Source organism: Ovis canadensis, chromosome 15 (genome assembly GCF_042477335.2).
Source record: "Ovis canadensis isolate MfBH-ARS-UI-01 breed Bighorn chromosome 15, ARS-UI_OviCan_v2, whole genome shotgun sequence".
NCBI classification, from domain to species: Eukaryota; Metazoa; Chordata; class Mammalia; order Artiodactyla; family Bovidae; genus Ovis; species Ovis canadensis.
The window spans coordinates 29,552,156-29,566,467 of NC_091259.1; the positions used below are offsets into that span (position 1 = coordinate 29,552,156).

The 14,312-nt window shown below is 54.4% G+C and overlaps 1 protein-coding gene across 1 annotated transcript in view; it reads left to right on the forward strand.

The window, feature by feature from the left end:
• Positions 1-6,730: 6,730 nt before the first annotated feature.
• LOC138420516 (uncharacterized) overlaps positions 6,731-14,312 on the forward strand; it is a 34,397-nt gene continuing 26,815 nt past the window's right edge. Inside the window, exons 1-8 of the mRNA XM_069553751.1 lie at positions 6,731-7,438; positions 7,864-8,021; positions 9,612-9,752; positions 10,229-10,349; positions 10,596-10,780; positions 10,934-11,059; positions 11,188-11,380; positions 12,134-12,256. Of these exons, the coding sequence (XP_069409852.1) occupies positions 7,273-7,438; positions 7,864-8,021; positions 9,612-9,752; positions 10,229-10,349; positions 10,596-10,780; positions 10,934-11,059; positions 11,188-11,380; positions 12,134-12,256 (1,213 nt within the window). The 5' untranslated portion in view covers positions 6,731-7,272. The remainder of the gene's footprint in view (positions 7,439-7,863; positions 8,022-9,611; positions 9,753-10,228; positions 10,350-10,595; positions 10,781-10,933; positions 11,060-11,187; positions 11,381-12,133; positions 12,257-14,312) is intronic.

Below are 14,312 nucleotides of genomic sequence, written 5' to 3' on the forward strand. Positions count from 1 at the left end.
AATGCCCGTACAATGTCTCATGGCCTCACGGCCCTAACTGATCATTCTGGGGATGCCAAGATTCATCCCATGGCAACCCAACCTGTGTGTGTAAGGAGGGGACGATTGCGAGGATGCTGAAAATACAGTGTGTCTCAAAGGACATCAGAATGTCTAGCCATCTCTCACAGCCATCTACTTCATATCCCAGGCCAGTCTATGCAGGGTTGTATCTACATGACCTCTGCAAGATGCCGCCACTGAGCCAGAACTGGTTACACACAGGATTTAGTATCTCGATCTGTCAGTTCAGCTTCCAAGAGGTTGTGCTGATGTAGCCCCAGAACATGCAGACTGCTTCCCAGGACAGTTATCTGATATGAATTCATTTCCCAGGGAAAATGCAAGCATGCACAAAGATCTGGGCTATTTGGTGAATGTCGACAGGCTTGGGTTCCCACTCTGTCCCCCGGCCAGGCTCCGGCAGACAGTGGGACAGGAACTAAACAGATTTCTTTCCACCCAGTACGTCCGCACCCTCCCACCAGGTGGCCAGTGCTTTGGGGAAGGGCCCTTTGTCCCCACAACTCCCAGGTACCTCATCCAAACCGGTATCGCCAAGATCCCCAGGCCCCTGAAGAGGTCCAACTGGCCAGGAGTCCTGGGGGAGATTGTCCTGCTCCTGGGGCTCTGCCTGCTTCTGTTGGTGAGTAAAGCTGGACAGATGCTCTTAACCGCTATGCGGGAACCCCTTTCCAATGCTGTGGAAATAGGTCTTCCACTTCCCATCTGCAGTAGGCATTATCCTAGTTGCTAAGATACCAAAGTGATAAAGGTCCAGCCTCTAGCCTCAAAGTTCAAAGAGGAGAACACAGACAAGGAGACAAATAAGTGCCCGCGAGTGTTGTAGAGCTCTGGTGAGGGAGTGCCAAGGGGCCCTGGCTGCACAAAGGAGGGGCGTGACCGTTCCCCCTGGGTGGTAAAGACAGACTTTCCTAAGGAGGTGATCCCTGAAAGAGGCTTGAAACATGTTTGGATCCTAGACGGACAAAGGGGTTGGTGAGTTGGGGGTAGGAGAGTAATGAGCTTGGGAGGCGAGGTGGGGGTGAGGAAGGCAGCGTTATGAGTCAGGCAAGGTGGCATGAACAACGTTCGCCTGCTCAGGGAAGCACACTTGGTCCCTGGGCCTGCAGCTTCGGGCACAAGGACAGGGATAAGGCTGAAGCCGGGAGGGAGACCAGACTGTGGATGATCTCATGCACTTTACCCTCTAGGCAGTGGGGATCAATTAAGAATTTTGAGCAAGGGAGAAAACCTGGTAAGACTTTCACGCTTACTCTAGCAATATGGTGGAAGACAGAGATGGATTACGGAGAGAGGTGGATTAGAGAGAGAGGATGTTAGGATGGCCCAACAAGAGAAAATGGGGTGCTCCCTAAGCACACTGAGCAGGATCCTCCTCCCCTAAGAGTCCGAGGAAAGGACGCTTCTCCCTTCCCTTCACATCACCCGTGATGCCCTCGGTAGATTCAGTGTCACAGCCTGAGCTGGGCCCGGAAGGCTGCTCCCCAGCCCATCTTCAGGAAGCATCAGCAGGGCTACAACCTGGATGCCTACACTTCCCCAAGAATCAAGATAACATCAGTGAGGCAAGGCCGACCACACCAAGACTCTGATGACCCCGGGGTTGAGGGAGGTCACGGTGAGTGAAAGGCTTGGGCTGGAAGCCCAGAGATGCCCCCACATTCAGCTGGCCAGCTCCTGCTTCCTTTGTTCACGGTTCCATTCCCCTCCACTCATTCATTCATTCAATGAATAAGTCAAGGTTTACTGGGCAGCCAGTGTATGCCAGACACTGCCAGGTTCTAGGGGTGCACGGTGTAGCAGGGCACAGAGACACCTAAGCACAACCTGCCAAAAGAAATGTACAGTAACCACGTATAGCACCTTGCTAGAAAATGACCAGTCCCTCTACAGATGGCATTATGAGTCATGCGGAGGTGTTACACCTTCTACTCTGGCTACTCCAAGCATGGGCCTCAGAGAGAAGCAGTTTGCCCTTCTCAACTTCAGGGTGATTATGAATTATGTGGGGGACTCCTGCTACCATAGGTCTGGGACTGCTGCCGCCGCTGCTGCTAAGTCGCTTCAGTCGTGCCCGACTCTGTGCGACCCCGTAGAAGGCAGCCCACCAGGCTCCCCTGTCCCTGGGATTCTCCAGGCAAGAATACCGGAGTGGGTTGCCATTGCCTTCTCCGATAGGTCTGGGACGGGGGCCTGTAATTCTACATTTTTAGCAAGCTCTTTAGCAAAGCGCTCTCCAAATACCACACTTTTCGCAGTCAAGACCGTGAGGATCTGAGGAGGCAGTTACACTGGGACTCTGTAGGGAAGGTCCTAATTGCATTTCAGGGGGAATAATCCTGCTCCCTGTCCCCTCCCACCCCCTGCCCACAGGTGGGAGCTGGGAGGCCAAGGACCAGGTGGATCTGGAGGGGTTTGACACAGAAACCTTCTTCAGGATCCTGCTTAGGCAGTCTCTGTCAGTGACGACCAAACTCAGCCAGACCAAGGAGGAGGTGAGTGGAGAAGCTGGGCAAGCCAGCGAATTTGTCTCTGGGAGAGTTGGTGATGGGTAGAGAGCCTAAAGAAATCTTTAGTGTATCCATAATGAAGCAGGGGGCCGAGAATTATTCAGGGAGGAGAAACAGAAGATTTCAGACTAAATTTAGGGCTGAGCCCTAGGCCCTCACATCACCGGTAGGAATCTAACCAGGCCACTTCTGGAGCGTCTTCAGAGTCTCACTGGTGATCCAGGTAGCCCACCCGGGTGAGCTAATGCAGATCAGTAGGGGACAGGTATTGGGAGCAAAATGAGCACACTAGAGTCCAAGCCCCTAAGCTGGACCAGGGGTTCCCTAGGGGGAAGGTGCGAACCGTGTCTTGCCCGGGGCGGGTCTTTACCAGATCCTCCCAGGGGAAGGGCACTTTGTCCCCTGCAGCCCCTCCACAACCTGCCAGCAGGGGGCACTGCGCCCACAGCCGTGAAAGCGGCTTGGCGCCTCGGAACGAACTCTGCTCTCCCTCCCTCGCACAGCTCAAACGCCTCTGCCTCCAACTGGGAAGCGAAGCGCGGTCTCTCCAGCAGCTGTGGGGAACTGAGCGTCGCATCGCAGCCTCCGCGGGCCAGCTTCTGGGGAGCCCCCAGAGAGAGCGACAGCAGGTCGGACCGTGTTCACGCTTCCCACCTCGTCCCTGTGCCCACATGCAACTCCCCCTCCTCACTGAGCCCAGAAGCCCCTCAGCACCTGTTTCCCATCTCCCGGGCCCCCCGGGGTTTTAGCCCCTCCCGCTGCGCCCCCGGAGCCTCTGCTGCACGTCCACTCACAGTGCTCTGCAGCGCTCAGGGGGAGCCCCTGAGCCGCGGTCCCCAGAGGCTGCGGTGCCTGCAGCCTTAAGCAGGCAGGGTGGTCTCTGACCCCAGGCTGCAGAGGCAGCCGCCAGGGCCGCGGAGGAGGAGGCCAGGCGGAGGGGGCGCCTGGCAGGCGAGTACGCAGCATGCCTCGGTCACCAACTGGTGCTCCTTCGCCAAGACCTCCGTGCAAGGCAGGAACAGTGGGGCTCCTTCTGCTCGGCGCTGATGGCCGCTCGGAGGCTGCTGAAGGCACATTCAGGCTCCAGGCCCGCAAAGTCCTCCCAGGCTGGGCAGAACCCAGAAGGGTGTGTACCTGGTAACTCTGAGTCAGGCTGCCTGGGATCAGGGCTAGGGAGGGGCCGCGTGGCTTCGTGGGATCCCAGGGCTGGCCACACCAAAGTGTCCCTCTTCCATCCCTAGTTGTCCCTCCCTCTGATTTGGTCCTCCCCCACCCCACCCCCGCAGGGAAGTCCCCCAGCTGGACGCTCTTCTGGGCAGCCTGTCCCAGGTCGTGCTGCAGGAGGGCCACCGCCTGAAAGCCTGGGGCGTCCTTGGCGCAGGCACTGGGGCGGAGCTGCTGCGGCCAGGTGAGCCCTGCTCGGACTCAGCCAGAACCACACTCTTCCCCGAAGAAACCTGGCCCTGTATCAGGTGGGAGGAAGGCTAAACCAAGAGGAAATCCCCAAGGTTGGGAGGGGCTTCCTGTGCAGCGTCCTGGGCAAACGGCTGTTACAGAAGAGGGAACCTCCACGAGGGGGACAGCAGAGGAGGAGACAAACAAAACCGACACAGCATAGCTTAACATATGAGGTAGCACTTCCTGAGAGCAAAAGCCTGACTACTGAATGCAAAAGGTCAGGTTTGGAAAATGCTGGACTTGCCAGGAAAGAAAGAGGCAGGGGGTAGGATCCTACAATTTGATGATGTCGGGCTCACATCCCAAATGTGGAGCCCTGACCTGGACTCAGCAAAAAAAAAAAAAAAAAAAAAAGTCTTTCCCAAGCACCTGCTACACCCTCCTACCAGGGTTAGTTTGGTTAGGGGGTCTCCTTCCAGCTCCTTTTATTCTACCCAGCCAAGGGAGCCCCTGACCTGCCAGATGTGGCCTCAGACCCAGGGCTAAGCTGGTGTTTGCGTTCCTGCAGCCTCAGCAAACCCTCCAGGGGGCGCCAAAAACATCGGTGTGCATCCTGTCACCAAGCTGATGGTCCCTGGCCCAGACTGTGTGATGCTCCCAGCCAGTGGCCAGGCAGGGCCCATACCCCCAGGCTACTTCATCCACCCTGACACAGGGCGGGTGCTGCCTGAGGCTGGAAATCTGGGTTACGATGTGCAGGAAGCAACCCTGGTGCCCACCACTGACTGCAGTTCTGGTGAGACTCCTACCACTCTGTAACTCCACCGAGTGTGGGCTGTCCGGAATGAACCCCCCAGGGGCACAGCATGGGAAGCAGGGCTCTGGCCTTGGGCAGTGGGGCTTGGGGACATAGAGCAGTAAACACCTTCTCCCCCTCCCTCCCTTAACATTCTTGCTACAAAGGTGCCCTGCTGAAGAGAGCAGTCAGATGAAAGAAACTCTGCCCCTGCCCTGCTGGGCTCCGGAGGGATGCAGACAGGCCAGCATGTGTTAACACCTCCCTGTCTCCCTGTCCAGGTGGCATCCGAACCTCAGAAGCTGCCATCCTCCCCTTCGTGCCCTACCCGACCTGTCTTGCCACAGGCTCCCTGCCAGCCACCCACCTGCCTGTCCTGCAGCCGAGAAGGACGACACAGTCAGGGGCTCTCATGACAGACCCCATAACGGGCATCGAGGTGCCCGTGCTGGCTGTGACTCTGCACCCGCAAACAAGGCAGTGGCTCACTCTTGGGGGGACGTACCGCAATCCACTCACCCAGACCCTGGCCCCTCTGGAGCTGGGGGGCCCCATGGAGGATCCGGTCACAGGAGGCATCTCACCGATCCTGGGAGTCGGGTTGGATGAAAACACAGGTCTGCTGGTAGCCCGGGTGCCTTCCTTCTGCCCTTCCTCTCTCTGGTCTGGCTTCCCAAGCCCCTCCCCTCAGCACCCCAGACCCTCCACATTCTGGTCTAGTCTGCAGCCTCCACCCCAAGCCCGCCCATATTTCCACCCTTCATGCTCTGGCTACCTTTCCTCTCCTTCCCGGTTTCCCTCACCCTCATCTTCAGCACAGTGCCCCCCGCCCCGCCCAGGGTGGGAGGCAGGGGTGAGAACTGAGCTGCTTCTGCAGTAAAAGCATATGGATGTTTTTCTATCAAGAAAGACATTCCTTCTCCCCCCTGCCCTCCCTCACCCCAGACTCTGCCCCACCCCCCGACCGCCACCCCCCGCCTGTCACTCACTCTGTCCTGGCCACCCCCCCACCACCGGTTCTCTCTTGCCTCACCCACCTCCATCCCTTCCTGCATCCCCCTCTCTCTGGTTCTTGCCTCCAGGCCAGGTGCTTGCACTGGGAGGACTTCGAGATGCCTCGGGGAACCTCCTGCTGCCTGGTGACAGCTTTGTGGAGCCACTGAGCAGGAAGCCAGTCCGGCTCCAGGGGGCTTCCCGACTGGAGGGCCGTACTGTGCCCCATACAGGAGGGCCCCAGGGCCTACTGGATGCCAATGTGCTGGCAGCCCAGAGGCGAGTGATTGCAGTGCTCCGGAGCTCCCAGGAGAGGCCAGGGCGGAGGGGACAGGGGCTCCTGGAGGCTGCCGTCAAGGACATGAGACAGGCACTGGCCCTGAGCCTGCACCACCTCCTGCAGCAGGCCTGGCAGCTGCAGAGACAGCAGAAGGCAGCGGAGAGCCTGGAGGCCAGCGGTGGCAGGATAGGTACGGCTCCCCGGCCCCGAAAGCCCAGAACCAGAATAACCTGGAGCTTTACTGCCCCTCAGCCCTTAAGCTCAGGGACAGGCCTGCAGCCTCACCGGCCAGTCACACATGGGATCAAGGGAAGAGAAAGAATTCGGTGACTTCATGCCGTGAGCTCATGAATGCTTGGCTTTCAATCTCAGTGTTTTAACCTCTGGCCAATTCCACTGGGTCTTACACTTGATGTTAGTAAAGTGGATATTCTCTGGTAATTTCATGGGACCCCCAAGCACCATAACATGTGATGACGCCCACTTTACATTGCAGAATCTGAAGCTGAGGGAGCTAAGAGACTCACCCACAGGGTCCCATAGCTACTTAACTGCACAGCGGGGCCTAAAGCCTGAGTCTCCGGAGTCCCCAGTCTCCTTGTCAACAGCCTTCAACTTCCCATGAATAAACTCAGGAAAGAAGCCCACCCAACTCCTCTACCTCCCCTACAGCACCAGCACAAGGAAAGGCAGGGAAAGGAAGTAGCAGCGGCATCTTGCTGGAGCTTATCTCACACACTTCTAGAAACTTCTGCCCAGGATGTGTCAGAAAAGAACCAGGCCTTGGGATCAGAACTGACTTGAGTTTGAAGACCTGCCCCACCATTTATAACCTCTTTTACCTTGGGCAAGTTATTAAACCTCCCTCTGCCTCTGTTTACAGCATCTTTAAAATGAGGATTAAAATTGTACATCCTTTAGAGATTTAGTTGTAGGACCAAATGAAATAGATTTTATATGGAGTTCTGAGCTTAGATTCTGGCACATGGAGGTGTTTCAAGAAAGTCTGTCCCCTGTCTTCCACCTTTTCAGCCTAGCCTAGAAATTGCTCTCAGCTCCCCCCAAAGACCTGCTGCTTTAAGTATTCAGTCCTTCCTTGATGAATTCAAAATGTTAAGGTGGGCAAACAGATGCAGTCTTAGCAGGGATGGACAGACACAGCCCCTCGAACCTCGGTGTGGCCCTCCGCCCTCACCTTCTGCCCCTGTGTCCCCCACCTTGTGTTAGGGGTGATGCGCTATCCGGGGACAGTGCTGTGGGTCCCGGCCCTGTATGGGATGGAGATCCCAGACCCTGAGGGCTCAGGGCTCATGGTGCCCATCCTGGGCATGGAGAGTGACGGAGATGCTGGCCATGCCACACCCGTGGCAGGTTCGATGGAAGATGCAGGCGGCAAAGGTAGGAGGGAACCTGGGGGTCTCTGAAAGCCCTGCCTGAAGACCCTGTAAATCTTGGGAGGGGTGCCTGCAGCCCACTCACTCATGAGCCAAGGAATGGGGTCATTCTGATGCTTCCACCAGGGCTGCTGAGACCCAGAGTAGAGGAGCTCAGAGATTCTAGAACCCTGGTAGCACAGATCACTTACCCCCCACTGAGAAAATTCAAAGATGAGCACTTCAGAAACCCCACGCCCCCCTCACCCTCAGGGTCCCGTGGCTTCCAGGAAACCCTCTAATCCAGCTCGGAGCGCCTTGAAGGATCAGCATGTTTCTTGGGGCTCCTTTAGCTCTCTCACAGCCATATTTCCTTCTTCCCAAGACTACCCCTGCCTTCTTTCCCCATCTCTGGTTCCAGAAATCAGGGGTGGGCTTGGCATCCCACAGGTCTGGTCCCAATTGCAGTTGGGGCCCAAGCCATAGACCCCTTGACTGGGGAACCCGGTCCCGTCATTGGCGCTCAAACGGACCCTTCCACCGGGGTTGTGGTGCCCGTCATCCAGGTGCTGGAGGCCTTACCCCGAGGAGTGAGAGACCCTGGTCTGGTATGTAGGAGGCATTTACCCTATTTCTTCGTTCACTCAGCAAATACACATCAAGAACCTCCTGTGTCCCAGGCACTGTGTTAGGTGCTGAGAAGCAGACAGCTAGATGGGGCACTGGGCAGCCGTCGGTGCCAGCCATGCTCAAGGTTTACAGGGTGTGAAGGGAGCACAGAGGAGGGACATCTAAATCACAGGGTGAGAGTTCTAGGAAGGCCCCCCAAAGGGGCAGCCCTGCTGAAACCTGAAGAAGGACTCAGAGAAAGGCCCAGGGACCAGCAAGGGCAAAGGTGGCAGGCGTGAGGCCATGAGTGTTCCAGGAGAATGAGGAAGGCAGAGGGGCAAAGGCAGCAGGTGAGGCCAATGGGGAAGGCAGGAAATGAGGCATAAGCAGCCTTGGGTGTGTGGCTGAAGCCAAGAAATGTGATTTATCATGAAAGCCATTGAAAGATTTGAAGCTGATATGATCAGAATCCAAGTGTAATGATCAGACATGCATGTTTTCAAGGCCGTTAAATTTGGAAATTTGGGGACAATACAAAAAGAAAACAAATTACTCAGAATCCTATTATTAATACATTTTTTAAAGTATCCAAATAAAGATGAAAGAGCATCCTGCTCCCAGTTCCTCTCACTCCATCTGCCATCAGCAACTCCCTCCCCCCAGTTTGCTCCTCTATCAGACACGACACGCTTCTCCTCCGGTCTCTCCCTCCAAATGCAGGCCACTGTTAACAGGTTGGCACACCTCCTTCCAGACCTTTGTATGCTTGATATGTTTCTATATGGGGCTTCCCAGGTGGCACTAGTAGTAAAGAACCCGCCTGCCAATGCAGGAGACATAAGAGATATGGGTTCAGTCCCTGGGTTGGGAAGATCCCCTGGAAGAGGGCATGACAACCCACTCCAGTATTCTTGCCTGGAGACTCCCACGGACAGAGGAGCCTGGCGGGCTATAGTCCATACAGTCACAAAGAGTCAGACACGACTGAGGTGACTTAGCACGCTTGCACATGTGTACGTATAGTCTGCATTCTAGAAAGTTCCTTCTGCCAGCAGTGCAGAGAACAGATGGGAGCAGGGCCAGACTAGAGCAGGAGGTCCCTGCAGTAATTCAGCCTTTGGCAGGTTCTCCACTGCAATGAAAATGATTTAGGGTCCTCCCATGCATTCTCAGCCTAGTTACACTTTCAGAAACAAAGATGGACAAGTCATAAAAGATTCTGGTTAGAAGCCAAGAAATTTAATACTAGCCCCGACTCCCAGGGTCACAGGAGCATGAAGGGGCAATACAAGCATCTGAGAGCAGTTTCCCGCTGCCTCCTGCCCATCGCTGGAGACAGGTGGGCAGGGGACAGTGGCCCGGGAGAGTCTAGGTGTTAGAAATAGGGAGGGAAGGCCTGGGAGCTTGCAGACGGTGAGTGGTGATTATTTTTCCATCTCCCACCAAGGCAACTGCCTCACCAAGCTTAGTCATGGATGCCCAGAGGAGGGGGGAAGGCCAAGGCTTAAGAGGCTTTGAGGGGTCTGAAGCCAGACCCCAGGCTGGGAGGAGAGAAAGTGTCTGGACCCTAAACAAGCTGAACGTTGTAGCTGGACACCCTGGAGAAGGAGCTGAGAGCGCGGGAGCAGTACTGGCGCTGCCAGGAGCAGGAAGAGGTTCGGCTGGCGGAACAGCTGGGCGCCGCGAGCCGGGGGCTGCTCTCCACGCCCCGCGAAGACCCTGGGCTGCGGGTGAGCCCAGAGGCCCCTCCTCTAGGCCCCAGACCTACGGGTTTCTCCTAGAAGCGGGGAGCCCTTTTCTCCAGCCAACCGCAGAAATGGAATCCATCTCAGGGCAGAAAATGTCCCAGGATTCATTCCCCAGCTCCAAGCCCAAACTTTTGGGCTTTTGGTGGCTCAGACGGTAAAGCGGCTACCCTCAGTGCGGGAGACCTGGGTTCGATCCCTGGGTCGGGAAGATCCCCAGGAGAAGGGAGTGGCAACCCACTCCAGTATCCTTGCCTGGAGAATCCCATGGATAGAGAAGCCTGGCGGGCCCCAGTCCCTGGGGTTGCAAAGAGACAGACTGAGCGACTTCACTTTCACTTTTCTTTCCTAAGTGTCTCAGCAGGATGAGGGGTGGGGCGGGAGGAGCTGGCCCAGCCCCCAACTCCTGCCTTCCCCTCCTGGACCCATCGCTCTGTGCCCCTCATCTCCCCCTCTCTCAGCTGAGGGCCGCTGAGGAGGGCTGCGCAGCCCTGGAGGCCCGCTGCCTGCGGGAGACCCAGAGGAGAGCGGGAGAACTGAGCGGCCTGAGCGGCCAGAGAGAGCGGGACCTGCTCGCTCAAGGTGGGGCGCCGATCCTGGATCCTCGGAGCAAAGCCTCCCGGGAGGGGTGCCGCCAACCCCAGGTCCCCAGCCGGGGTCTCTCCTGCCCTCTCACGTGCTTCTGGGCCTCCTAGGTATCCAGCCAGTCCCTGGCTCTGACCTGGCAGGTTCCTTCTCTGGGCTCCAATAAACCACCGTGTCTTTCCGTCTCCTCCCTCCCTCCAGAGGTAGGCACTGCCACATGGCTCTTCTCTCTGCCCCTTGCAGCAGACAGAGAGGAGTGGGAGCAGGAGGCGAAGGTGATGCTGGGCCTGCAGCAAGTCCTGCAGAGTTTAGGGCAGGCGGCAGAAAAGCTCAGGCAAGCGGTAGGCCGGCTGCGGGGCCAGGAGGAGGAGATGCGGCTACAGGGCAGCAGGGATCAACGCCCACAGGTCTGGAGCCGCTCCAGGAAGGTGAGACTCGGAGGCTGCCCAGGGGATCACGTGAGACAGCACGTTCACCCCTGACATCAGACGTGGCTCTTGAACGGGTGGGCTGGGAGGGAAGCGGGGAGAAAGAGAAAGACTCTCCCTTCTACTCAGGGCACTTCACTTCCTGTGTCCTAGGTGGTCCAGCATCTCTCTGATGAGCTGCAGGAGGTGGTGAGGGAGAGGCAGAGTGCCCTGGAAAAGGCCCTTGGTCAGCTGCAGTACCAGCGGGAGCTGAGCCGCCTCCAGCTCTTGCACATCCAGGTACTGACCTCTGGCCTTGGCCAAGATGTGTGTGTCCAACTTTTGTTGGAGGCTCCCCAACAGAGAGAAGCTCCAGAGAAACCACATGGAACCAAGCACAGGACTAGCTTCTGACTGTTTCATCCTAGATTGTTGCCTCGGGGACCCCTGTATGTTTGGAGAATTACCCTGGAGACAGGTTTTACGGAACCGTCACCACTTCTCCCAGGGACCAGGCTGCTGCCTGCCCCCTGCTGATTCCCTTCCTGAAGAGCCTCACTGCAGCGCTAGTGGGCGATCAAGGCCACGGCCTAGGACTGGAGGATGGGGGACCAGGAACAGGTGAGGTGGATCCTGGGGCCAGCATTTCCTTCTGCCGCCAGTCCTGATCATGCGTGATAAAGTGCTAGCACTACAGTTAGAGCTTCGAGCTCCATAAGAGTGTGGCCGTGGTGGGTTCTTTAAGACCTTAAAGAAACTCAATGTGTTACTTATACATTGCTGTGAAACAAACTGCCCCAAAGTTGTGTGGCTTGAAACAACGAACATTATTATCTCAGTTTTTCTGTGGATCAAGAAGCTTAGCTAGTGGCCTCTGGTTCAGGGTCTCATACCAGCTCCATCGAGGGATCAGGCCCGGCTGCTGTCATCTCCAGGTGTGACTGCACAGTCCGAGTTCAGTCTCATTGCTGTTGGCAGAACTCAAGTCCTCTCTGACTTGTGTCCAGAGACATCAGCTCCTTGCCACATGGGCTTCATAAGGCGTTCACAACATGGCGACTGGTTTCCTCTGGAGCAAGTGAGAGAGGCCCCCAAAAATTGAAACAACAGCCTTTTTGCATCCAGATCTCATCACTTTTGCCATATTCTATTCATTAGGAGTAAATCAGTATATCCAACCCACACTCAAGGGGAGGAGATAACGCAAGGGCATGGGCACACATGGAGTGCAAGGCGGCCACTGTAGAGATAACCCATGGGGTGCATGGCGGCCACTGTAGAGCCACCTGTCACACCCGATGCTCTTTTTGACTTTGGCCACAGTCCTCTGCCCTAACAACTACTGCTACTACTACTTTCTTCTCCTCTGTTCAGATGCAGATAAAGTTGACTTCATATGGGCCTCACCACTCTTCTCTGCCCTGAGGAAGGTAGACATCAGGTCCCAAGCTCACAAGGATGAAGCTGAACTGCAAGGACAGGTGCATCACAAACCAGGTGACCTCCTTCCCCTGGGAGCCCTGGTTTAGAATTACTATGACACACGGAAGGTGTTCAGTGGTATAACCCACAGGACCAGAAGTATCAGAATCCCAACTTACCAATCATCCCTTTCTCCCTACCCCTATCCTAAAATCCAAGGGATTTTCCATATGAGGAATAATAAATAGAAATCAAAAGTCCCACTGTAATTAAAAACTTGGCCATTTCCCCAAAGGGAATTCCTAAAGGCCCTCTATCTACCCACAAAACACTGAATCTAACTCTTGAGATTCTGTCCCAGTCATGTGTTACCAGCAGTTAATGGAAGAGTGTGAGATACAGGGAGATGGGGGAGACAGAGAGAAAGAAGACCTTGCCCTCAAAAGGAACTCCAGATTACTTTACCAAAACCACCCCCTTGAAATTGGAAAGGGAACACGGCTGGCCTGCCTGAACTGAAGGCGCGAGTCTGTTTCAACTCACCTACATCCCAGGTGGGAGACGATTAACAGGAAATGAGTGCATGTCTTTCAGCTGACCGTGATGCAGGCCACTAGTATGCACAGCTCCAAAAACATCTTCCAATCTGACTTCACGTCAGCAAACCATTGCCCATAGGCCAACTCCAGCTTGCTCTCTGTTTAAGCTTAGAATGGTTTTTCTATTTTTAAATGATTAGAAAGTGAAAGTCAAAGTCACTCAGTCGTGTCCGACTCTTTGCGACCCCATGGACTATACAGTCCATGGAATTCTCCAGGCCAGAACACTGGAGTGAGTAGCCTTTCCCTTCTCCAGGGGATCTTCCCAACCCAGGGACCGAACCCAGGTCTCCTGCATTGCAGGCGGATTCTTTACCAGCTGAGCCACAAGACGAGCCCAAGAATACTGGAGTGGGTAGCTTATCCCTACTCCAGGGATTAGGGGAAATGTCAAAAGAATAACATTTCTACTGACTGCTTTATAATATACCCTGTGGTATTCTAAATCTTTGGTTCTGTTAGCTCATTAAATCTTTACAACAACCCAGCCAAGTATGTGGTGTTAGCCATTTCATAGATAAGGAAACTGAAGCTTCTGAATAGGTCAAGTAAACAGTCAAAAATCATATTGCTAATGAGGAGTTCAGCTGGAATTCAAGCCCAGAGAGTCTCACCCCCGAGTCTGTGTTCTTAACCTCTTCCCCAAATGAAAAATTATCCAACATCCTAAAGGCAGTGCTGCAAGGGAGATGAAGGCAGAAATTTCAGTGAGTTCTCAGGAGGGCAGGTCTTCACATCAGAGAAGCAAGGGAAGGTTTTGTAAGGGAATAAAGCCACACTTCTACCGTGATGAGCGGGAACACTCAGTGTGAACCCCGATCTTGTCTCTTGGTTGTAAAAGCCTAAAAGTTTTACTTTTTGACCCTTTAAAGAAAAAATTTGCTGTCCCCAGAACTTGACCATTCTCAATATTAATTCTGCCTCCCCTTGCGGTAAGCTAAGAAGAATACAGGCAGAGAATGGGCCTTCCTTTGAGAAGTCCCACCACTGCTTCAACATTCATTGTCTTTATAAGGAAGTCTATATTGATTTTATAATGTAGAAAGCAATTTATACACATTGTCTTGTTTATACATAATAACCCAAATTCTGATTCTGTGAGACAGTAGACTATTTTTTTGACAGTGGAATTTTTTTTATAGATGAGATAACTGATGCTCAAAGTGGTTAAGTGACTTTCCCAGAGTCTTACCAAACCTGCACCAGAAATCAGGTCCTCTGACCGCTCGTTCAGCATTCTTTCCTATACCATGTTGCTCGTCTTTTATTTTTTTAATTGTCCTCTCAAGAATAAAAAGAAAATAGAAAATGTTTAAAGACCCAAGGCACAATAGAGACAGTTTTGTGGGGAAGTAAGACTGTTAATACAACTAACATTTACTGAGTGCTTACTGAGTACCAGACACTGTTCTGAGTACATTACATTTTAATGCTCCAAACAACCCTATGAAATAGAAGAAAATGTGTTGCCATCTTTTCTGGACCCTCATTCTGTTGTGCTGGTGCCTTTGTTCCTAATGACTGGGACTCAG